Source organism: Pyrgilauda ruficollis, unplaced genomic scaffold, assembly GCF_017590135.1.
Source record: "Pyrgilauda ruficollis isolate IOZ18807 unplaced genomic scaffold, ASM1759013v1 scaffold27, whole genome shotgun sequence".
Lineage (NCBI taxonomy): Eukaryota > Metazoa > Chordata > Aves > Passeriformes > Passeridae > Pyrgilauda > Pyrgilauda ruficollis.
Genome location: NW_024524044.1, coordinates 6,383,688 through 6,408,989, shown reverse-complemented (window position 1 = coordinate 6,408,989; position 25,302 = coordinate 6,383,688). Strand labels below are relative to the sequence as shown.

Below are 25,302 nucleotides of genomic sequence, written 5' to 3'. Positions count from 1 at the left end.
TTGCTTGATCTTTCTTGCATCCTTCCTTCAGGAGCTCTGTAGCAGAGCAAGCTGTAAATAAATTATCTGCAATGTACTTTTGTGGCTTCAGCTCTCTTCACAGAGAGCAGCAGGCACAACATTCCCAGGAAAAATCCTAGGGAAGGCTGTGAGAAAGCTCAGACAAAGAAAAACAATTCTTATCTCTACTTGCTGCTGTTGTTTGGCACATGTGGAATGTGTTACGGAGATTGTTTACCAGTAGGTAGTTTCTTAACTGGACACTGGTGACGGGTGTCTTGGATTGATTGACCAGCTGGGTCAGAGCTGTGTCATGACTGTCTGAAAGGGTCATGGGTTTTTTTGTTAGTTTAGTATTAGTACAGTGTAGTATAGTGTTTAGTATAATATAATGTAGCTTAATAAAGCATTTGTTCAGCCTTTTGCAATCATGCAGTCAAAGCTCATTGTTGCCCGGCTGGGGGTTGCCTTGCCACTATATACTTTGACTCAAACAAGATCAAAATGGCACAAAAGAATTGCTTCTCTTTTCACAGAAAGCCAGGTTTCAGCTTAAAGGTTCACCTGCATGAAAAGTAGAAGTCAGCTGTAAGATTTACTTTCATGCAGAAAACATTTCAGTTATTGATGTTGAAAGTTAAAATATAAACAAAAGCAGCTTTTTTTTTATTCGGCATTCAGATTCTGGAGATCACATTGTTAGTTCTTGTTTAAAACAGAAAGTAGTTCAATAAACAATTTAAAAGTTTTTGTCTTGTGAATAATGTGAACAGTCTTTTGTATGGTGGTTGACTTCAATATTTGTGTTTCAGAAATTTTTTTTTTTTTCTGGGAAGTACTGTGTTTTCTGCAGGAATAATATCAGAGTGCAACCCCAAACTTGGCATTGATTTGTCTGATTTATACGTAGCAGCTTGGCTTTTAAAGGTGATGTTCACTCCCAAGAGCTTAGAAAATGCAAGAACCAGAAATGTTAATGCTTTAATAGGGGTCAAAAAATGCATTTGACAGGCAACAAATTTGTTTTGGATGAAAAGAATTAGATTTTTGAGAAACAAAGTGGATGTAATTATACTAGCACATAAAATCTAATAGTTGAAACAAGAAATCACGTAATGGTGATCAAGATTTTCATAATGATCATTACTATTCAGGTATTGATTTCCTTAATTATTAGGTATTCTGCTAACCTATTTTCACCATTAAACTCACCAGCTCCTTGAAAAGATATATAGGTCTAGAATAAATATCCAAAAGTATGGGGAAAATTGATGGAATTTTACTGTGGAAATAACAAGTGATTCAGTAAAGTCTTATTTATTGGCTAGGAATACTGTATTTACAATCTTGGTAAGATTGATGCAATTTAATTACACAGTTCTTAGTCACAGCTGGTGATAGGACAGTACCTTATTCAAAGTCATTCTTTGCATGTATGTTGTAATGAATTTTAAATTGACCTGTATGCTGAAAATCTGATACCATTTTTTATACTCTCAGATATAGAAGCTGAAAGTGTGATATCCATTTAAATGGAATTCGGTTAAAATGAAGTATTATTCATAAACAGGAAGAATAAACAAATTGTTCATTTGTTGACAGGAGTCTGGCCAGCTGTCATAAAAGAAATAGCCAGGGAAGAAAATAAAGTTGAAATCTGACAGATCTTGAACACCTATCTAATTTCAGAACAGTAAAGAATATTTCAAAATAGGCTAGCTTAGGTACACCTGCATGCTTTATTCAGTCTTTCCTTTATTTTGGGTCATCCTTAATAAATACTGAGTTCCTGGTATCTTGTTATATTATTCATGGCACAATCTTTACAGATATCATCTTATTTCTAACAGAACTGAAGTTTATTAGGAGATGTTGACAGTGCAAACTACAGCCAAAAAGGCCATTCGTATTGCTACACCTCATTTCATACTGACAAAACAAAAAAATGCAAATTGCAAATTGTTATTAGCATGAACATTCATACAAGTTGGACTACAAACTGGAGTTTGGATTAGGCTGTCATTACTGACTTCTGCTTCAGTTGTTGCCTGATGTAGTAATAGTATGCATAATAACATAATAATGTGCTTTTAAATGAACAGCATATAGGTGGACTCAATCTATCTAGATAAAGTCAGTTTGCTTGGAGTACTGGGTCTCTTATGTTCTTTCTTGGAAGGAGCAAACTAAAATCAACATGATACCACTCTTTTGGCTGCTGATTTCAAGTGGTGTGAATTCATACCTCTGCAAAAACATGATGCTTCAAAGAAATAGGACTTGTGTTCTAAGAATACACAAGGAAGAAAAAAATTAGGTACGTGTACTTTGCTATTATATTGGCAACATCAAATGCCCACAAGTAAGTGTGTTAGTAAGGGATGCAATCTGGATTTGCCTTTTCTAACAGAACATGATTTCTCATGAGCTCTTTCATGAAGAATTGATATTAAGATGATATTAAGACCTAGGCAGTAAATTCTGTGATCATCAGGTCTGACAGATTATTCACTTCCAAAGAAATGTTCCTGAGAAGCTGTGGGAGTCAGCTGAAGTCCTAATCGTCCAGGAGCATGCAGATCACTGCATGAAATATTTCTACCATGAACATTAAGCTTTAGGAATTGATTCAAGCCATTCTTTTTCAGCCCAAGATTTTCACTTACTGCTGCAGATGGAGCAAGGGATGAGAGAAGGATGTCAGTCAAGGCTGGTGATCAGATTCAATGTTAAAGGTGATTTCTAGTACTACGTAAGTGCCAACAACAGGTGGATGACCCAATGTTACTCCCATTCTCATCATTCTCTCACTGTGCCTCTAAACTGGAGAAGGAGCAAATTCTCTCAGCTCCTTGGGCAAGGATCATGTGTGCCCCATCCCTGCCAGCTGTTTCCTACAGAGATGGAGCCTGGGTCTCCAAAGAAAGCTGCACCACTTTCCAGGAAGTTCTTTACACTTGATGCTAGGCTGCTCAACCCCAGCAAATGCTGAAGCACACACCTGGTGCTCAGTTTGAAGCAGCTGAGTTGCTGCAGGTGGTGTTCTCTTCATTGAATGGGCTGGGTCTGTTCCCTTCAGTCAGCATGACCTCTTCTTTCTCTTCTCTTTTGTATGAATTCATGCTGACACTAGACTTTTGTAGAGAGGGTTTGGGTTTGTTTTGTTATTTTAATGGGAGTCTCTCTTGGGTTTTTTGGTGTGGTGCTGTCCAATATGGCATGCACAGTTTAATGCCTCTGGAAGCTGAGAGAGAGGGTGCAGCTATCAAAGTGCTTAGATTGTGTTTCCAAATTCAAGGCACCATGCTTCCTGAATACTGGGATCAGGAGGCCAAACTAAAAATATAACTACCTCATCTTTTATAAAGGTGCTTTCTCCTTGGAAATTTCATTTCTGTATTGTGACAAAACCTACCCCTTGCACCACCACTGTGAAAAGCAGTAGTGCTAGGCATTGTCTTATTCTGAAGCTGCAGCATCTATCATCAGATCATAAACAGGTTTTCTCTCACTCAGGAAGGTAATTTGTCAGAGTTCCTATTTCTATTACCACTTTGCTGAGGCTAAAGCTATGCACACCACAGACAGATTAAGCATCTACCTAACCTAGTGAGAGCGAAGAAGACAGAATTGAGTGCAAGATTTGGTTAGTTTATGGTGAACCTCACTTGCAGAGTCAGGCATGTACAGCCATCTGTAGGACTGGGTTATACAGAACTGCTGCTTCCTTAAAGCTTTTTGGTTTTGATTGCGTATTACTTTCTAGACTTGGTCTTGAAGTCTGTAACTCATGCTAATTGAAGCATTTTCTTTTGACTGATAGATCCCTTTGCTGGAAAATTGCTATTCTATGTTCACATTGCAATACTGGAGAGGTTGTGTATTCTTGAATGTAAATGAAAATTACTGCTTTTCCTAGATGGGAGTCTATGATTTTGGCTTGTGTAATGCATCATTTTATAGAGCATACTCTTAAGGTCATCTGTTTATTTTATTGGTTTCTTGTAATATCTCACACAATGGTGTGAGATATTACAAGAAACCAATGTGAGATATTACAATGATAATTGTAATATCTCACAGAATGGACAAAAGCAGGAGAAACTGGAGCTGTGCTTACTTTTTGCATTTTGTTTGTACCTAGTAGCATAATCACAATCAGTGTAATCAGTTAATGCAATGAGCTCCATGTGGTTGTCCAGGATGATGGAATAGATCATTGAAGGAAGTTGCAACCTAATTTGTTTAACTTTTGTTTTTTGTACCACTGACACACAGGGAGGAGGGGGGGAAGGCTGGCAAACCAAGTGTCTTAACTAAGATAAGAGATTAATGAGTAGAAGTTTGTCTGCCTAATTAAAGTTCTCAAAAGCATGGAGCCTGTTGGCAGTAATTGTTTTGCAGAGTTATATTCACTTTGATAATATTTTTTTCCTATTATTTGCATTTGTGTTTCCATTTTTCCTACATTCTTAGTTGTAAAATATATATAATATAAAATATAAAATTTTCTCTGCCTAAGTCTCCTAATTTATTCATGCTGTGGTTGCCTGAAGTGAATTGTGACATGGTTCTTTGGTAAATTAATTTGGCTGGTATGCAGAAGATAGTGAATATGTTTCATGGAAAATAGATCTCACTTTATTTGCCTTCTTGCTTGGTTCTTTTTTCTCTATTAAGATATAATTTCTTTTCTTTCAGTTTTGCCATTAAAAATTTTTTGATTGATATTTTATGACAAAAGTCATACAGAAAAGCTCTGATTTGTTTTATCGTAGAGAAAAGCCATTTTTTCTATGTATATATTTGATCTTGGATGTTCAAAAATGTACCTCCCTTTTCTTTCCCACCCTCCTCCTCCTAAAGCTTGAAAATTAAGTTGTAACAGTGCAGTGATAAATATTCTACAAAAAGATTAAAAGTGCTATCACTCTCAGGCCTGTACTCAGCCCCAGTTCAATTTTGTTGGTTTTTTTATTGCAGATGGGGAACCCAAGGGGATTTCACCACTACTCACCCTCGGCCTGTTGTCAAAGTAAAACTCTTTACAGAAAGCACCGGGGTGCTGGCACTTGAAGATAAAGAACTGGGAAGAGTGAGTATTATGTGCAGAGAAGAGAAATATGTGAGAAATGATGGCTAGAAGTGTGAATATTGATAAAATGTGCCATAAAATGGTATAAGGCCTTCATTACCAGCCTGTTCTGCTGTGGCTCTATCAAACAGTGTTTTTTTTATATAAGGTTGACATTTACCTGTGTTCAAAACGTGGTAGGTTGACTTAATTACCTTTCAGAAACTTACATCAGGCATCCATGGTGGTTCTCTTTGTCTTATTTAAAACATTAATTTCTACATGACATATCAATGTTTTTAACTATTCAAGTTAGGAGTGAAAGGGAGAAAGATAAGACTTGGCATGTAATAAATGTAGCAAACAATGGAGGTAAGGAAAGGAAGGACTTAAGTGCTGGAAGGATGGAGCAGAATGGGAGAGGAGTGAGGAATAATATGTGAGAGTAAAGTAAGAGCTTGTTCTTGTACTCCATTAGTTTTTCCTCCGTTTTTGTGTTTTCCTTATCTCAGCAGGATAATCTGATATTGGCTCAGTTAGTCAGAGGACAGTGCTAATAATGCCAAGGTCATGGGTTCGATCACCATATGGGCCACCCACTTAATAGCTGGATTCAATGATCCTTCTGGGTCCCTTCCAACTCAGACTATTCTGCAGATTCTGTAAATTTATCCAATTTATCTTGTAAATTCTTAGGCCAAAGTCAAGAGCTAGAGAGTGCAATGTATCATAGAAAGAAGAGGTTAGGGTGAATAGAGGCTCTGCAAATCTCCCCCTCTTCTTCTGTTGAAATTTTCCCCTCTGACATGTAGCACATGGAAGATAGCTCACATTTTAATGCTTAGTTCTACAATCAGAGTCCTGGCTGTTCCTCATTCAAGCAAGCACAATTTTTTGGAAAGAGCAGGGTGCTTCTGCACTTTGTGTTCTCTGAGCACGGGTGGTTACGCTAAGACACGTTGTCCCATGCATTGTGTCACTTGTCAAGGTCAGGACTTTATCTTCAGGATTATTTCTTGCCTCATCTCATATCCTTCTAAGGGGCTTCCAAGGTCACTTGGTCAAGGTGTAGGTGGGATCTGCATGGGGAAGGTTCCCACAGGGGTAGCACCCTGGCAAGAGCCAGCCAGGCAGTGTGACAGGCACAAAGGTGCCACAGGTGTGCAACCGAGCAAACCAGAGTCACCAATATCTGGATTCAGAACAATAAAAGAGACACTGAAAGGGTGAAATTGCAGGAACTGCATGGTGTTACTAAACACAGAGAAGTTTTGTCTCTTTGCACAGTCATTTCAAAGAAGCAAAAGGGAAGTCAAGTGCCAAGGTGAAGGACAGTGGAGGAGGGACTATGTGGCCATTGTGAACAGTAGCCAGCATACTCATTGCCAAGGAGTCATAGAAAAAAAGAAGCATCATCGATATAAAGAGGCTAAGTATCAGAGGTTTTAGCAAGATCCTCTGTTTCTGCAACCTCAAATAGCCAAAGTTCAGGTACCAGCCTTGGTCTGCTTTCTTAGGCTGCAGCTTGTCTAAGTTTCTAGGACAGGAGGTTAAAAAGATTTCAAATTTAATTTTAAAGAATAAATACATTTCAAATGTAAAATATTGAATATATCTTTTTCCTTTTGTGTCCTGTGGCCACAGATGATTGGTTTCTAGGTTTTTTACTCTTTCCTCTCCCTGCACACTCCTGGCTGCCTTCTGACACATCTGTGTTTGTCAGCTGGTCAAAGCAGTTTAAAGAAAGTATCTTGGTTGGGAGGGATGAGGGGAAAGAGAAAAAAAAAAGATAATTGAGAGGGGATAGTGACCTCAGTGCCCTGTTGTTGGAGTCTGACCCAGCTTTCCCAGATGCAAAGCAAGATCTATAAAAGATGAGATAGGGAAGAGCAATCTTCTCTTTCTGATTCTTACTTTCCTGGTATTTGCTGGGAGAGAGTCTGCTTGCTTTTATCAGATGCTTTGAGATTTGGCAGTTTGTACCAAAATAAGCCTATTAAAATAATTTCTTTTTGCTGTTTTTTTTTATTTTTTCCTGCATTGAAAAAGTAAAATGGCCATCACCTTTTTTCACCTTGCATGAAAGCTTGTGCTGAGATTGGGAATAGGAGTATCCAAGAGATGCCTGGATACTGCTTTTCTAAATACACTCCTGACTTACCAAAAGTATCCACATATCATTTATGAAAATATCCTTGCCAAAGAATACCTTCTGAGAGAGATAAGTCAGTGAAAGATAAACCTCCCACAATGACCCTATGTACTGCACATGGTCCTTAGCAGTGAAAAATAACATTAAAAGGGCATGTTGGCTGTGCAGTAGCCTGTTTGAGTGTCTGCTCTTCTGCACTTCCCAGGTCTGGTAAAACCTGTGGTTGCTGACAGGCAACTTCAGCTCATGGTTAGATCCTTAATTCAGGAGAAAAATAAGTCTTCCAACTTACTTCTCTGATTTAACCAGAGTATTTGTGAGAGGTGGTTGCTAGCTTCAGGGGAGGTTGGGAGAAGATTTGACAGAATTTTTACCAAATAATTTGCAGTACTATGTACTCTTGTGGTACACATTGTAGCTTTCAAGCTCTTCTTTTGTTGGCGATGTCTTTGTTTTCAGGTCTGAGAGATTTAAATTCAAGTCGTATTTGAAAATATGTAGGATCCCACTGGATAAGCTTAATTTTTATAAAGTTTGGCAACTTTATGTGTGGTCATTACAATGCAGTGGATCAGTCCATCTCATCCAGCTAGGTTTCTTAGCCTTGGGAAAGGTCTGAAGATACTGCCTACTGGTATTTTTCCTGTACTTAATAATTCAACTCAAACCTACCCCTCCTGAGGTAGGCTTACTGTGGACATTAATTTTCATCTGTCAAGTACTTTCTTAAAAGTGTGTGTCTTGACCTGATGCCACTTTTCTACATTACTGAAGCTTGCATTTCCAATACCTTGCAGTTATCCTGAAGGTTTTGTTCTGTTTAATCTATAATTAGAAATAGAAGACAGCATCAAGTTACATGATTTGAATTTTGAACTTCCATCACATACCAAAGCGTTTCTTCCACCACCAAGGGGTCAGTTTTTTAGGAACAGAGATTTAGCATGAAATATGGAGCCAGCAAAGGTGTCCCCCGTACCATAGAGGAGAAGATATTTCCATTGAACCCATCAGTGGATGGTGATGTCTCTAACTTATGAACTTAAGATGTAGACCCTGATATCAGCAGGCCCCTCATTTGCAGAGAAGACACTGCTTATTTGCAGAAGTAATTAGCTCATTGGGGAGCACAGGGGATGCAGGCCAGAGAGGACAGATCATACCTGCAGCTTTTTATACTCCACGTTTGAAAACTCAGGCTGGGGCCTCACAACCTCTGCTGTGGAAGCCACCAGGTCAGCACCAAGTGATAGAAGGGCTGATGTTTGTACTTAACATCTCTTCCCTTCAAAGCATTTAAGACATGATTAACTGAAAGGAAGTAATACTTGCTATGTCCCTTGTCTGATATGACTGTCTTCCTCCAAAAATACCAATAAGTCCGGCTGTGAATCCCAAGAGAATATTTTGCTTGCTGCAGGATATTCTTCTGGCTTCCTGCTGACCACTTTCAAACAAAAATAAATCTTAACATCTATTCTCTTTTCTACACAAACTGGAGAACAGTTGTACAAATTCAGTTTTTCACTGAGATTAAAAACAAAGATGTGTGCTGCACAAAAGGGGAAAGGATGTTATTTGGATTTGAGTTCTGCAGAACATGAGTTTTTGGGGTGGTGTGTGTCTGTTTGTGCAGACCTCTACATACAGTGAATTGAACCCCTGACTTTAACTTCTAGAAAGGGAAGCAGCTGCGTCTTTGAAGCTAATCTTATTCTGATGTTAAGAACTTTAGTCAAATATCTTTGAAATTTGTGGTACAGATTTTATGTGACTGATACTGATCTGGCCACTTGAATAGTGTGTGTATGTGCATACAGAAAGCAGAATTGATGTTTGCATTTGTACGTGCAGCGGCTGAGAAAGTGTGAAGAAGCCTTCAGAGTTTGGTATAACTACTTCTGAAAAAATCAGCCTGGTGATTTCTGAAACACAGGGATCTGACACCACTTTTACTTGTTCAGTACTTTGTGTATAAAGATGTTGAGACCTAGTAAGTAATTCAAAGTGACAGCCCTTGTGCGTGCTCAGCACACATGTGGATACAATGTGAGAGCAGCAGGTGGTGTTTGATCGCTGATACTTTTTAAATATAAGAATATTTCAGCCTTGTTGGTCTGACTATTCAATTAAAAGAGAACTATTGTCTCACAGCCTGCTTGTCTCAGTCAGCTGCAACCGGCAATAATTAGCTGTGCAGCTATGCTTTTTGGGTTTTTTTCCTTTAGTGCTGTTACTCTGTGCTTGATTTAAAATTATAAAATAGCAGTATTGGCTAGGTACCCATATTCACAGGATTGATGGGTTTCTGGATGTCAACTGCACTGAGCATGTTGTTTATCTTCTGTGCCACATTCAAAGAGCCCCTGAGCAGAGACAGTTTCATTCTGTGACTGTTAATTTAAAGCCTGCCATCCTGGGGATTGTGTTTCTCCATCGCGCTTTGAAATTACTGCGGTTTCTCAGGCCTGAGTTCTTCTGTCTTTCTTTTTTAAGTTCGGAAAATTATAAGAGATTGCTTCTACTCCCACTTTGTCTTTTGCTCCCTAGTTTGCCTGTCAGCACTCTGTGATGTCTGAGTGTTATTGTTTCCATTCTAACAGGGAGGTTCTCAGTAGCTTCTTTGAGAGTACCTCTCATTGAAATCCTTGAGATTCTTTGCATTCAGGCCTTGTCTCTCTTAAATGTCAGGGAGAGGCTCTTTGGGAAGGACTCAAAGACTACTTTCATCAATTGCTAAGGCCTGTTAGGGTTAGTGTTCAGCCAGCACCATCAACAGAGATTGATTGTATAAATGGTGAAGTCTTCCCAGTTCATTTTCATCAGCAGTATTCTAGATAGCTCTCTCACCATATGTCTATTCAATTTCTCTGTTGTTTTTTGTTTCTTTTTAACCACCTGTTACCCAAAGCCTTGTCTTGCGGTTTCAGACATAATACAATCATAGCCAAAAAGCAAGAGATCACTCAATAGGTAAGATGATGGAGCTTGCATAGAAAACTCATAAGCTCCCTCGGGAATCGAGCTCTTATTAATCCATTCTTTAGGGGTTCCCAAGGTGATAACTTTTGTAAGGGAATTACTCTCAAGAGAGACATCTCCTTTCCCCTTTCTACCTCCAATTTTAAGTCTCTTCTTTAGATTCTTTTTCTTCCTCCTCCTGGCAGCAGGGTGTCATGACTTAATGCTCAGGGAAAGTGAGTGCAGTGCTGTGCTTGGCAGGCTGCTGCTGGGGCCTTTGACAGAGCTTCTTGTCACACTGACAGCAGCTTCTGGCTTTCTGACATTAGCCAGTCTTTGGGAAAGGGGCTGACAACACAGAAAGGCTCCAGACTTTCAAGTTAGAGCAGAAGGTACCTTGTGAAGAGTCAGTAGGCATTTCTTTCAAAACCAGATGTCCCATAAGTGAGGCTGGGGCCAGAGTTCACTAGCAACATAACATTAAAGGGTTTCTCTAGTCAATTATTTAATATCCCAAACCAGCTTCAATAATTTTTATTCTACAACTATTTTCAAATCAGTGAAACAGCATATTTAATTTGGAGATTTTTCTATGATATTTGTTCAGAGGATGACCAGCAGCATAAATTTGCATGCGCCTAATAATCATGAGTACTTGCTTCATAACTTAAATTTTGCCTATCCTCTCTGTTTGCACTGGCATCTTTTCAAATCGCTGCATTTTAAAACATGAAAGAAAATGCTTTTATTGTATTAATTAGTCCTGTTGCATGATGAAACCTTCAACAAATGCAGTCGATGGAATGTGTGATCTTATGTGTCCAGCACTGTTTTTCATAGCTTTAAATAATCACAAATTGAGGTAGAAATGTGTCTCATAGAGTATGAGAGTTAGAAAGCTTGGTTTCTCTAGTTCATTGTGGAATTTGTTGCATGACTAGGAGTGTGTTGTTTATTCTAAAGAGACATCACAAAGCTGTTATGATTAAGACCACGTAATGTATATTCAGTTCTCAACTGTTTGTAACTTAGCCAGACCTTAAGATATGAGGTTAAAATTTTTCATCCTATGTATGGAAGAAGATAAAAAAAATAAATGCTCTTTTGATCAGCAGAAAAAAACCAGCATTTGTAGCACCATTTGTATTCTGAAAGACCACATCAGGCATAAGAACTTTTGTCGCAGAAAATTTTCTAGCTTTTCTGTTGGAGACTATAGAGTTTGAAGAAAGGATAGGAGGCTGGATGCCAGAAGCAGGAGCAACTCCCTGGGGTATCAGGGCACAGGGCAGGATTGGGAGACACCAGGACAGCCCCATGCATCAGTAGCATCCCTGAGGATGAGGCTAGGCTGAGGTTTGGTTTGGTTTCTGAAGATGACCCAGGCTGCGTTATGAAGAGGAGACTGTGGATAGGCTGCATCTTTCTTTTTTTTACAGTTCTGTCTGTACTGAAGGCGAGATAATGATTTTCAGTAATAGCATGCTAAACATCACCTGCCTCTTCAGCCAGGCATTAAGATGCAGATCTTCTTCACGTTGATCTCTTTTGCTTGTGACAGTGAGCCGAAACTCAGCATAGTCGGCTCAGAATTACCCTGATTACCCAGGTCTGGTGCCCAGACTCTAAGATCTCAAAATTTGTCTTAGATCATCCCTACTTGAAAAATCTTTCTCATCTCAAATACTTGGGTCGAAAGTGTGGGTAACTCCATCACTTGGGTTTGGCTGTTGAAAATCATGGGGTTTGGTGGAAGTAGGGGACTGGAGGACCATCCAGAGTGTGAGGACATAAGTTGGCTGACAGGCAGCCACAGGTGTCAGGTGGGGGAAAGTGTAGAGAATATCTTGACTCTTGATTTTTTTCGAGGTCTAGTTAGTCTCTTTGCCTCTTGTCTTCATGAGTCCCTTTTGAAGGCTGCATATTTTTTTTTGACAACAGGACAACTGCAGCCAGGAATGGTTAGCTTGAGAGCTTTATCTCAACATGGGAGTACCAGTAGGAGATACTTCAGTACAGTGCTTTTGACTCTGAATCTTTTGTTCAGTTATCTTCTATAAGAAAGCAAGAATGCCCCCAGCTTTTTTTGTTCAAGCTTTTAGAGTACTTTGGACAACTCAACCTTTCTTTCATAACTTTAAAAGAAGATATGATCAATGGGCCAAAAATAGAATTAATAGTTGCTTGTCTGGATTGACTGTTTGGCACAAGTGTGCTTAAATTAACTTCTTCTATTGTGATCCAGTGGGGACCTAAATAAATAATGAAATCACAAAAATGGTGATTAATTTAGTTGTCAAGTGATATTAGCTTCAAAATCTTTCTGCCTGTCAACTTTTAAGGTAAAGAAACATTTTCAGTCATTCACAACTAAGAAACAATATTTTGAGAATATCACTTGGCACAAATGCCTACAAGTGATGATCTATAATATTTAAGATTTTTGTGTTTATTTTTTATCCAGATGAGAAGGGTCATAAAATCAACTTGACACTTTTTCAGTTACAGTGTGATCTGAGGAAATATAATGCTAGATATAATTGGAACACATGGTCAAGTATTTTTAATGATTATGAGATGATTAAATTTACTGAATTATCTCAACCCACGCTGTTCTGATACTATTAATTTGCCTTAAATGAGTTGAAGCAATGCAATGCATAGCAGCTATGTTTGCTATGTAGCTTTCTAGTCATTAATAGTTCATTATACTTTTTAATGTTGATTACCTGTTAGTGTAATTATGGTAAACACTTTCCTGTACTAAAAACTCATAATGCTCTGTGCTGCTGCTGAATAAACTACCATGGTGATATCCACAGGTATATGAACAATAAAATAGATCAAAATAAAATAAAATAAACTTCAGAAATACATGATGTAATACAGAAATACATGATTCAGTAGCAATTCTATTAAATTTATAAAAGTTTTAGACACAGTGAGGATATCTTCTAGGTGATTCTTATATCTGCCAGAGAAGACATTTGAGTTGAAACCATTTCATTTTTTAAAGTAGATTATGAAACAACCAGAAGATTTAAATCCTTAAGGAAATCTGAGACAGAATAACCTTAGGAAGTTTCTCCATGGACAGTGGCAATGACCTTACACTGCAGTGTTTCATAGTGGAGAGAATGCTTTTAATAGAAATTTCAGCAATTTTTTACTTTTCTTATCAAGGAGAAGTTGCCAAGTGTTTTGGTTTCAGTGATTTTGTGTGAGCTTGCAGCTTGTGCCACCTGATGCTGTGGTACACAGTAGCTATCAATGCCCTTAAGGGCAATATTAGTATGAAGGTTATTGCAAAGATAATTAATGCTTGTCAAATGCTTTGTGTGTGTTTTCGTAACAAAAAGTTTGATTACAAAGTTCTTTCAAACTCTCATTTAAAGCTGGAAGGCATGACAAAATGTAATACAAACCCAGCACAGTGCATATTCAAATAGTCTGACAGATACTTATTCTTTGTGAGAGCTTTGAAATTGAAGCTCCGTAATACTCCTTATAAAATTCAGAAAAGGAATTGTCACTACCACAGATATAAATTAATTATACACTTGTCTACTTTTATTTTCATCAGCATTCTGAAAACTCAGGAAGTTGACAGGAGAAAGATGTCACTTGAGATGCATGAGCTGTAATAAGCTGTTACAGGACAACAGGAACTACAGACTGTAGAAAAGGAAAAATTCTTAACATCACCTACAGTCCTGTGCGAATGCCTAGTGATTAAATGCAAGGAATGTATAATAATTCTGCTTATATAACCTTGCAGTTAAAGGGATAAATAAACTAAAAATAATTTCCCTCTTTGTACATCAGAACGCAAAGGTTGCCATGCTCATAATGTTTTTAAATATTATTTAAGGAATGCCTTTTACTCAGAATGAAAACCAGAAAGAAGGAATAAGCTCTGTTATAAGTAGTGGTTTCTGTGCATTTGCAAAAAGAAAAAAAAGTAACCTGGTTTGCTGAAATCAGGATTCTTCTGCTATTGGTTTAAAAGGTACTGAATGTACTCAATAGATCTGACAGGTTAATTCTTCCACTGGTTTTACAAAGGTTGCATATTTGATTAGGAGTGATGCATCATATTTCTCTGCTTGACTGGAGCTCCTGATATTAACAGAATGTGCTTCTGCAAAATACTGAGATGAGAAACTGAAGGCCTTCCACTTACACCATCTTTCAGATGATTAGATCTGAATGACACTTGTAATATTTTTGACTTAATAACATCTGTTACATTTATACTTGCTTGGACAGTTTTGCTCAAATCCTTAACCTTTGTAGTAACACAGAGGACAATATATTGTGTTTTATATGTATGACACAAGTACTATGTGTAGGAAATTAACTTGATGGTTAACATAATGATTGATTTTATTTTTCAAGAAATGAAAGATGCAAAGAATGATTCTTTTTGGAGTGTTGTTACTTTTGAAATGATAACAGTAATTCACGGTGGTTGTAATTCAGAACTCACTGAATGTTATGAAAGTCTCCCAAGTAGTATGTTTAGAATACTTCAGAGTCTAAATTCTAATACTTTACAATACTTTGAAGTCCAGAGTCAAAAGTAGTGTTTATGATAAGAATGAAAGGAAATTATGTTTCAGCAGCATTTAACTGCTGAACATGTCACTTTGGGTAAGGATTTGATGAAGCAGTAATTATTAATTGTACTGACTATAAATGGATACACTTTTTGGACAGTATATAAATATTTAACAGCTTGTGACTTACACTAATCTAAAATTACTTGTTAATAAAAGTTTCAAGAAATTTATATAAATGTTTTAAAAAATAAATATTTAAAATTCAATGGTTTGGGGGTTTTTATGTCTATTACTGTGGATTGCACAAAAGGATTGTGTCATATCACGTGTGAATTGGACATAATGTCTTACATCTATTATATTCCATTTGAAGCAAAGGTGCTTTGGAATTGATCTACAATTTCTGTGGTGTTTTACTAAAATTGATTTTTATTAATGTTATTGATCAAAAATTGGAGACAGTAACAAGACATACACTTTGGTTATCTTCTCCCAAGCAATGCCACCACTGAGGGCTGATCCATTGCATAAGGCTACTACAAATGACTTCAAAAGGGTGTTTCCAGCAGAGCACTGAATAATGTAAAAGTTTAAGTTCCTATTTAATTGTACATGACCCTTTTGAAATGCCAACTCTTCCTTTAAAAAAAAAAAAAAAGAAGTTCATTCAAAATGTATTAACAGGAGGAAATTTTATTAACTCATAATATGAAAATTCCCATTTGTAAGAGAAGGAAGGAGTTAATTTTTGAAATTGGTCTGTTACAATGAGATTGAGACAGCTGGTTTATTAGATTTAGGAAATCTTTTTTAGTCATCTTTCGTATTGGAGGAGATGCAACAAGAATCTTCACTGCTTAGATGTTTCCATTAAAGATTACAAGCAGTTTTTTTAAATCAGCTTGCTGAACTTTTTCTTTTCATGACTTGCAGGTTGTGTTATATCCAACGTCCAATAGCCCAAAGTCTCCTGATCTGCATAAAATGATAGTTCCCAAAAACAGCCAGGACAGTGACCTGAAAATTAAACTGGCAGTGAGAATGGATAAACCACCTCACATGAAGCACTGTGGGTGAGTGCCCATTTCCTGGCTGTCTCTATTTTATTATTTTGTCTCACTGTGCCTGTGTTTTAACAAAGTATCTAAAAAGAATTTAACAAATTATCTAAAATCATAAAGTTTGTAACACATTGTAAATGTCTGAAACATTTCCTATACTATGGTATTATGTTATATCTTCATTTTATCCAAAAAGTTTGGACTAGTCAGGAATAACGTTCATTTCAGATGTTCAGTGATGTGTAAATACAGATGACAAGCTTCATCTAAAATGCAGAACTAAGAGTACAGTCTCATTAAGATACTGGTTTTGAATGTTACAATTTATGGCACTTTGTTAAAAAATATTTAGGAGAAACATACTTTCCCATTAAAATAGCATTAATTATATACCTGAATAAAGTGGTATTTGCCACATAGTCTTCCTTTCTCTGTCTGCTGTATGGTCTTTCTCTTGAAAAAAATTTATCTATGAATGCTAGTTTAAGGATGTTTTTCTGTCTAACACCGAAACTGTGTGGAATAGATTATTCATGAAGACAGCTCCTTTAATCAACTGCTGCCACTATTCCTCAGCCCACCTGCAAAAACAGGTAGTGTTGCTGACAGTAAGCAAGTTTGTGTCTTTTGTTATCAAGCAATCAAAAAGAATCAATGTATGTCCACGCTGTATAGGTTTCTTTTTAGTCTCCTCCTGCTTGTATTCTGCCCATTGTACACAGGCAGTAATTGCCAAAATTTCCTATGCATTATGCTTTCTTTAAAAAAGCAACCAAACTGACTTAAGTTTTGTCAAAGTGTTAATCAATTGAGCTCAAATTTCCCAGGTATCAATCGTATGCCTCATTTTGGTTTTGTGAAACTTAGATACAAATGATTAGGACTGCAACAATGGGACTTGCTGCATGGAGACCAGTGGCTGGTGACCAGGAGCTGTGAGGAAGGAGAGGGAAACCAATCATGGAGTCAACAGGGGACTGGAGCTACTGTGCTTGGAGACTAGAACTGAGAGAACTTCAAAGCAGGGCAGCAAATACGTAGGGGAAATGGGATAATGTAGCAGGAGAAAGCAGGAAGACTCAGGTGACACGAATAAGTTGGAGTAGAGAGCAGAGCAAAGTGTTTGTACTAAAGCATGATGCTGTCCTGTGAGTCCCACCTTCTGCCCCATTCATTTGCACTCACCAAACACCTGTGAAATGGTTTGGTGGTGGTGGCACACCTTTGCCTAGATCCAGCCCACTAGCGTGGATTCAGTTTCCTGCTGCTGGAGGTATTCAGCTGCTGCAGTAGTGCAGGGTGCAGGGAGGCACGGTGCTTCCTGCCTGCCCTCTTCAGCAGCCTTGTCAAAAGGCAGCCATGGAGGCAGGCTGACATGAAGCACATCAGCAAAGAATGATGTCCAAGAGATTCATCTGCACATGACCTGGGTCAATTGCAAACTTCCACCCTAAACACGTCAGGGGTATGTCGTGCTGCCATGTTGTGCTGCCGTGCACCTATCCCAAGCAATGACTAGGAGAAGTTCCAGTTTTTAATCAGGTCACTGATAATGTCAGGGTCATGCTGTCTGCAACCCAAATTAGAGTATAACATGCAACTGGATCCAGCAACAAGGAGAAAGCTCCAGTGTTTCCTCTCATCATGCTCCTGTGTTTCCCCAGAGGCTTTCTTGGTAAGGAGCTGTTCTTCTGGGTCTTCAGAGGGTCTTCCTCACCTCCCCAATTCAGTTTTCCATACTGGTTTATATCAGTACTCTTGTCTGACCATTAAAGAACTCAATCAACTATTGCTGTCAATAATTTAGTTCAACCATTATCCCTTTTGTCTGCTGCTGATGGTTGCTTCCTCAGATTGATTTTGAATACTCATCTCCTGGCACTGTGATTTACTTCTACATTTTACTTCAGGGTCATTAGTGTGACTATTCTTCAGGCAGATATGTAGTTCTTTCCACCAAAAATGCTCTAGGTCAGTCATCATTTCCTTTTCTTTATAGCTATTAGCTATAAGGATTATTATGTAGACACTTGTTAAGGAGAGTTAAGGCAACAATAGATATGTGGACTTCTCCAATATTAACATATGTGAAATGAAATAAAAACTTTATAATTCCTTCAATAACCATTGAAGAGATTGATGAGGTACTGTAGGAAACACTGGAGTTGCAGTGAGAGGAAGGAAAAGGTTATTTATTTGGAGGGAAAAAAACACCTGCAAGCAGAATTGTTAGTGTGTACAGTCAGGAACTATTAATGTTATGAAGAGCCATCATCCAGGCACTCCCTGCAGCCTTCTCTTGACTTCCTGGGTAAGTATTAGTATTAAGTGGTCATTTACTGTTTTTTCAAGAGGAATTCCCATCTGCTTCAACACACATATTAAAGCTGTTCTGGGTCTGAACTGATGCTGTGTTATCAGGGAAATCTGCATTTGTGAAGGCAATAGAAACATGTGATGGATGACAGGCAGTATCATCAGAAAGGCAGAGGAATATTTTGCAGTTAAAATAGTTGAGGGTTGCTTGAAAGAAACTGACTTTTATTCCTATTTTGTGCTGCACAGAAAGACTTGTAAGACTTCCTGTAGTAACTGATGGTATGTTATTTGTTTCCTGTATCCAGTTTGATAAATTGGAATCTGATTTCATAGAGGTGCATGCTACTAACAGCTATTAGCTGAAGTCAGTGGAAATGGGGCTTTAAATATTCATTGTGCTGTTCAAGTACAAATATCCTAAAAATTAATGTCTGAAGACTAAAACTTTTAGTATTTCAGTTGTCTTGTTATTGAGGGAAAATAGTACCACCTCCAGGATCATACACATATGAAGGTGAATCTTGGGAAGCATCTGGTAGAAAATGTTCCCACACTCTGGAGGAGCTGTGGGAGTGGAGGCACTGTCACTTTGCTCAGCCAAAGGTTTGTGCTCTGCTGAGCAGGGTTATAACAGTGCCAGGCTCTGCAATTCCCTGGAAAACCTGCACAATATGGAAATTCGAGTCTCTCTGTAAAGCAGGGTCTGCATAAAACATAATGAAGGAGGCCATAGGATAACATCAGGTGCTGAAGAGTTCAAAGGCAGCTGCTGCTATCCTGAATAGTGAAAATGACAGGGAGATTTTTGTCTATGTCTTTTCTATTCTATTCTATTCTATTATTAGAATGTTGTCATATATTTAAGTACAGGGTCACAGAGTACATAAAAGGAACAGATATAAAAGGATGACAGAATGTGATCATCCTTTCTTCTGGAATTTCATCATGTCTGCAAGTTGAATTTTACAACCCTTATAGTAGACTTCTAGTGTAGTTAGTGTGTTCAACCCAGCTAATTTATAATTCTTAATTTGTATTTTATCTCAGGCCTTATCCTTAACCAATGTTTGAACTAGACAACTTACATTTTCTGTATGTCAGAGTTAACAAAGTAACATACAAGATTCGTTGTCTCTCAAAGGAAAAAAAGGCAATCTCTTGGCATTACATAATGTTTTTCAGATAAGAGTCTGAAAATTTATTCAGAGTTGAATTCAAATTTTGTCCTACAGCCAATTGCAGAAGGATGGGTTTTAGTAGATTAATACTCTAAGATAATTACAGTAAGAGACAGTTTTGTAGATATGGGAACTGTGCCCAAATATTTCAGGTTCTGCAGGGTTGGCAAAACCCATAGGCCAAATCTAATGGTGGTTTTCCATTTTATCTCTTGAGAAAATTTTCCCCTTTTTAAGACTGACTTTACTTACTAACACAGGGGATATATTGGAAGACTTCAAAACTTGTCTTGCATTTATGCTTCAAGAATATTTAATTCTACAAATGATACTGTCTTGTACTAAAGTCACAAATAGAATTCTGGACTGCACCTTCAAGTCATGTTCTCGCTTTGATTCCCACAGTCATAACCAAAATTTATATTTAAAATTAGATTATAAAGGGATTTTTAATTATGAATTGTAACCTTTCTAAGAGCAAGAAATAAAAATCTTTATGACTCAACACTACTGAGAATCTCAATTGCAGTTCATTTGTCCTTTTCCAAAAAAGAGGTTTATTTTTATGTTGACACATTAATACAGTCAATCTAGTGTAACTCCACTAATTTGACCTTAAAAAAATTAAGGAAACAATTTATATTTTTTCTATGTATTCTGTTACATGCTTTAAAAAATGGAGCACTATTATACATCTTACAGTAAACATAATCTTATTACTTATTTTACATTTTTATTTTTATTTTTGCATGAAAGGCTCTCAAAGTGCGAATTAACTTGACTGATAGATAATTATCCTTTTGTATCTTACTCCTGTCAATACATTACAAGGCAAAGCATTCACAGCTAGTCTGAGTAGTGGCAAGGTAAATATCGCTCTTTAATAGGGATTTGTAGAACAGTTCCAAGTATTGACAATTCATGATATTCCAGATTCCTTTCTCATAATGTGTATTGCATTTACTTTCTCACATAATGTGGTAACCTTTCCCTTATCTATAATTATGACCACATACCAGATACTTTTAAAATCTCCTTTACTTAGTAAAGCAAACATCCATACAAAAGATTTTTTAGCATTTCTAATTTTTTTTTTTTCTGTTGCAATCTTGAATCTAAAATAGGTCATCACAGGAAAGAAGTAAAATCTGAGCTAAAAACTTCCTCTGTGAAATGCTAAAAGCCTGTTTATTTCTGTTGAGTTACAATAGCAGCATTCGGGAGGTACTGTTTGCTTCAGGAAGGCTCAGTTGGATCTCCTTAATTCATAATTATATTAGGGTTTAAAACCCCAGCAGGACAGGTTAATTGACTCAAGATCTGTGGGTTACTCTAAATATCTTCTCTAATGCATGGGGGTTTTTTGATGTGCCTTTGCACATCTGCGTGCATTTAAATCATGCATTATTTTAAAAAGTAGATTGAGTTGTATCTTAGCATAGCCTAGTGGTAACTAAAAGGTATTATTCTGTTGCTTCCAATCTAGAAATGAAAAAGGAATACTGAGATTTTTTTTTAAAGCTTGCTTTAAAAGGATTTGTAATGGTCAGTGGTCTTACCACAAAAAAAAAAAAAAAAAGGGGAAAATAAATAAAGTAAAATTAAATTTTACTAATTAAACAGCCTGAACAGGACAGTATTACTAAGTGGTAGTGTTTGGGTTTGACTTCCAAAGTAAAACATTTCAGCCCCACTCTTGCCCTGAACTTTTTCCAAGATTTGAAGGGCAAAATTCATTCTTTTATGTTCTGTTCTGCTTTCTTCTATGACATATTGCATATGGAACTGATATACCTTCAATTTCTTATACTTTTGCATTTGGAATAAATAAACCCTAAAAACATTCTATGAGCATTTAGCATTTTCTCTCTCATCTGTAAAGAAAGCATTTCAGTGACTTCTTGAAAATTGTTGTCTCCCTAATAATAAAGAATCTGTGTGAAATGATTTTTCTGTCACAACTTGTTGATGCTTTGTGGTTTTTTGTTTATAATTGTATTTTTAGAATATAAAGATCACCATTAATTTGCTAATGTTTTGGGGGTTTTTTTCTCTCTTTTGCACTTGAAATTGGCCGAGATGTTCTTAGGAGAGCATTTATAAACAGTAAATATAGGTACTGGTTCCTGAATGTGACTGAAGGATCACATTTCTCCTCCTGCTGCTGTAGTTTCAGAACTAAAGGAAATCTGTGAGATAAATGCTCTGGTTAGCAGTCTTCTCAGATGTAGAATTAGAGGATAAGTAATTTTTTCTTCTCATTTTTATGACACTTGTCACACATCCTTAGAGAGGAAGATGAATATAATCTGGTTTGCAGCTGAGTGAAATGAAACGCAGGAATACACAGAGATCACCCAAGGTCACGCGCAGTTTGGTGACAAAGCTGAGGATGGCACTGGGGTCTGCTGGCTTCTCAGTGGTAGGGCTGTCGTGTGTGCCTGTCACCTGGATAGACCACAGTCATTGCTGCTACTGAGCTCATAACTCAGCTGAGAGCAGCCTCGGGGGCACTGGAGTCAGCCAGAATGGGGGTGGTCACCTGGCAAAGAGGGGCAGGATGAGAAAGAGAATTACCTTTGCAACTTAAAGATGTGCAATCTGGGTTTGTGCAATCTGATGAGATCTGCTCCCACTTTTATTATTTCAGAAAAACATGCAAGGTGAATACATAGAAATTACTCTATTGCAACTCTAGGTTAATTGTACAGATAAAGTAAGATGCCAGGAATACAATCACACTTCTCTTACCAAGCACTGCAAGATCCCTGTCACAGATAAACCTTCATAATTTGAAATGTGCCATTCCTTAGTCTGAGTCAAAATATACAAATATGTCAGAATAACTTAAAAAATTGTTTTACCAACAGTAAAAGGACGAAATAGAAAGAATTTTTTTCTAATTTAAAACTTCAAGTTTCGTTTTTCTTAAATGAATAGGTGTAGAATTGCTTCAAAGTGAAGGAAAGTGTTAGTAACCTAATAATATTTAAGATGTTTCCAACATTTTAGAAAATCCTTACTAATGCTTGGTATTATATGGTAATATGAAGCACAGACTTCTTCAATTAGTGATGTGATCTATGAGATAAAACTTTGTATACCACTTTTCAACAGTTACTGAAAATATGTTTCTCCTTAATGATTTTCTCTTTTAAAAGCAAGAGCAGATTATCCGAGAGATTAATTTTGCTTTTTCATTTCTTACAAATATAGCCTAATTTCCTGAACCAAATGTTAAAATACTCAAATACTTACCTAATTACACCATTTCTTCATCTACGCATGTAAACTCTTCTGGATCCCTTTATAGTATTTGATTCATTTTTCCAAGTTTGTGTGCTGCATATCTGGTTGTAATCATGGTCAGCATAGTAGCACCATCTAGCTTTCTGTTTGCTGCTGTAGCATTTCTTCTTAGAAAAGGGTAGCAGAGCAATGACTTCAGCTACTGCCTCAAAGAGCAAAGTTCTCCCTTGTCCTTTGGTAGAATGCTTACTTTTTGGTTTGAATTCAAGACCAGGAAGCATAGGAGAAGTCCGATGGAAGCTGTTGAGTTTGTTTGAATTTTGCAAGCTTTACATAATATCAGATAGTTTGCATTCTTTTCTGATCATTCAATCATATGGCCTCACTATAGCAGCCAAAAAATTTAGGTGTTTAGGCTATGTAATCATTCTCTGAGTTTTCTCCAAGCAACTACTAGGCAGGGTGGGGTACCTTGACATGTTGGTTTATCAGTGCTAAGACACTGGCAATTGAAAAACAGAAAAGGTGCACTGGAGGTAGTAAGGTAAACTTTTCTCTATATATAGAGAAAAGTTGCACTCAGAACAGTAGTTAGTATCTTTGTCATTTCTACTACAATTACTCCTAATTAGTCTCAAATAAATTTAGAAGGCAAATCTTTCTAAAAATGCTTGAGAGACTGCCCACTGCCAGCGTTTTTTTGAGATGACCAGCAATCCATATACAAATGGGAGATTTTTCTACTAGCTTTGTGCCTTTGAAACTCCTCTGTGAAAAGATAATCCCCAGCCAGTCTTCATCATGTGTAGGAAAGGGATGATTACCACAAAGTAAAGATGTGTTCTTGATTCACTAACCAAATAACAAAATATTCCTGATTCCTGTTTGTCACAGTTGTTGCCTTGTGAAATCTTGCTACTTGTTGCAGCACAGTGGGATGCAGCAGTCTGCTGCAAGATGATCCCATCACAGGAATTGTGTGTATTCATCTCAGCTGCGTCTAAGTAAAACTTAGTCTCTCCCTCTCACCATGAATTTATATTGTTTGCAGTTTTTCTTGACTGTCCTGTTATTGGCTAATGGGATGCAACAATGTTCGCTCAGTCTAGCTGGCCTCTAGCACCCAAGTTGTCCAAAGAACCTCATTCCCATCTACTCACACTGAGGAACTCTTTTCCAAAGAGTACCTTACAAGCTAATGGGTATGTCTGGAATACAGAAAATTAACAACAGTGTATATTTCCAAAGGGAATTGTTTCATAATGAAACTTATTTATGAAGCAAAAGGGAAGTGGAGATTTCTTTTACTCTGATGGAAGAGGTCATGGGACTTGGTAGCAGAGGTGTGGAGCCATAATAGTTGGCCAAAACCCAACACAAAACCCAGGCATTGACACAGTGATGCCAGTACCTGCACTACAGGACTGTTGGGGTCACTGACATGTTCACAACACTTTTGAATTAGAGTTGGCTTATGTTCAGACTCAATTCATGGACAATGTGACCATGTATTTACTTGCCATATACTTTGAAGACACTGGGCAATAGATTTCATTGTAATTTCTGACAGGAAGGCATAAAGAAGTATTAAAGTTTCAGCTGAGTTTATTTGACTTCAAAGACAAAAGAAGTGTGAACTAAAAAGTTTCATTTCCCAATCCATGTTCCTAGTCTACACCTAGCATGTCAATCTCAGGTTTGATCAAGACAAGCACTGTAGCTGTAAGTGGCTCTGTAGTGCTGAAGCAAACTGTATTAATGCAAGGTTTTTACCACTCATGGAAGATATGTTGTGTGGCTGATGAAATAGGCTTTCTTTGAATTTCAAACACAGTGTATTGTTGAAGAAAAAATGTGGGGTTGGTAAAAAACCGCAATCAGCACCTGAAGTCTGCAGCACAGCAAATACCACTGCATATTCAGGAATGCCTGCTCCTTACTTTACATCAAGGTGTGCCAAAGTGTCATCTAACATCTAGCACCACAAATCTACGTCTAGAGCATATTTTCTTTACTCAGTGAAAAATCCTGAGAAGGGTATGTCACAAACTGCTATGAAAATATCCTGAATGCAAACTTCAGAATACTTCATTGAATAATACTTCATAATACTTCATCTGCTGGAAAAGACTGGCATGGTTGATCTGTAAGTTAACTACAGCGTGAAGTTAACATGATTCTTTTGAAACCGTAAGAGCTTTTCAAGAAAACTTATGAAGAGGGGATAATCTTTCTTTTCAAGAGTAAATCACAGACAGTTGCTGACTCCAAAGATCCAAGACCCTGAGACCCTGAACACAAGCACGTGAGTATCCCTTTCTGCAAGATCAAACTCATAAATCTCAGCACAGAGTAAACCCGAGTATTTCAAGGACTTCCAACATTTGGAATGAGAATACTGAGAAAGTAACAGAAAATGTAAAAAAATTAATAGTGGATTTCTATTTCTGCCGAAATATTGGTCAAATTTTGGTCCATAATTAATAAACAATTAAATTGAGTTCAAAAACAATGGTGTATATTGTTTATTTTGTCAGTGGTTCAAAAATGTCCTTCACGTAGGTGTAACTTTATCTTGCTAAATTCTGGAAAACCTGTCCTCATTTTAACATTTATAACGAAACATACACTTGTATATATTATGGTAAACATTTCCTATGTACGTTATAAGCTGCACTTTTAGTGATTAAGGTGTTCCTATTATTATACCAAGGTGTCTCATGAGAGTATTTTCTGTTCTGCTACT

At 37.2% G+C, this 25,302-nt stretch overlaps 1 protein-coding gene across 3 annotated transcripts in view; it reads left to right on the top strand.

Annotated features, from left to right (window-relative positions):
- CADPS2 (calcium dependent secretion activator 2) overlaps positions 1 to 25,302 on the top strand; it is a 282,475-nt gene that overhangs the window by 130,910 nt on the left and 126,263 nt on the right. For all 3 annotated transcript variants that reach the window (XM_041471490.1, XM_041471489.1, XM_041471488.1), the window contains exons 7-8: positions 4,984 to 5,095; positions 15,683 to 15,822. In XM_041471490.1, the coding sequence (XP_041327424.1) occupies positions 4,984 to 5,095; positions 15,683 to 15,822 (252 nt within the window). The remainder of the gene's footprint in view (positions 1 to 4,983; positions 5,096 to 15,682; positions 15,823 to 25,302) is intronic.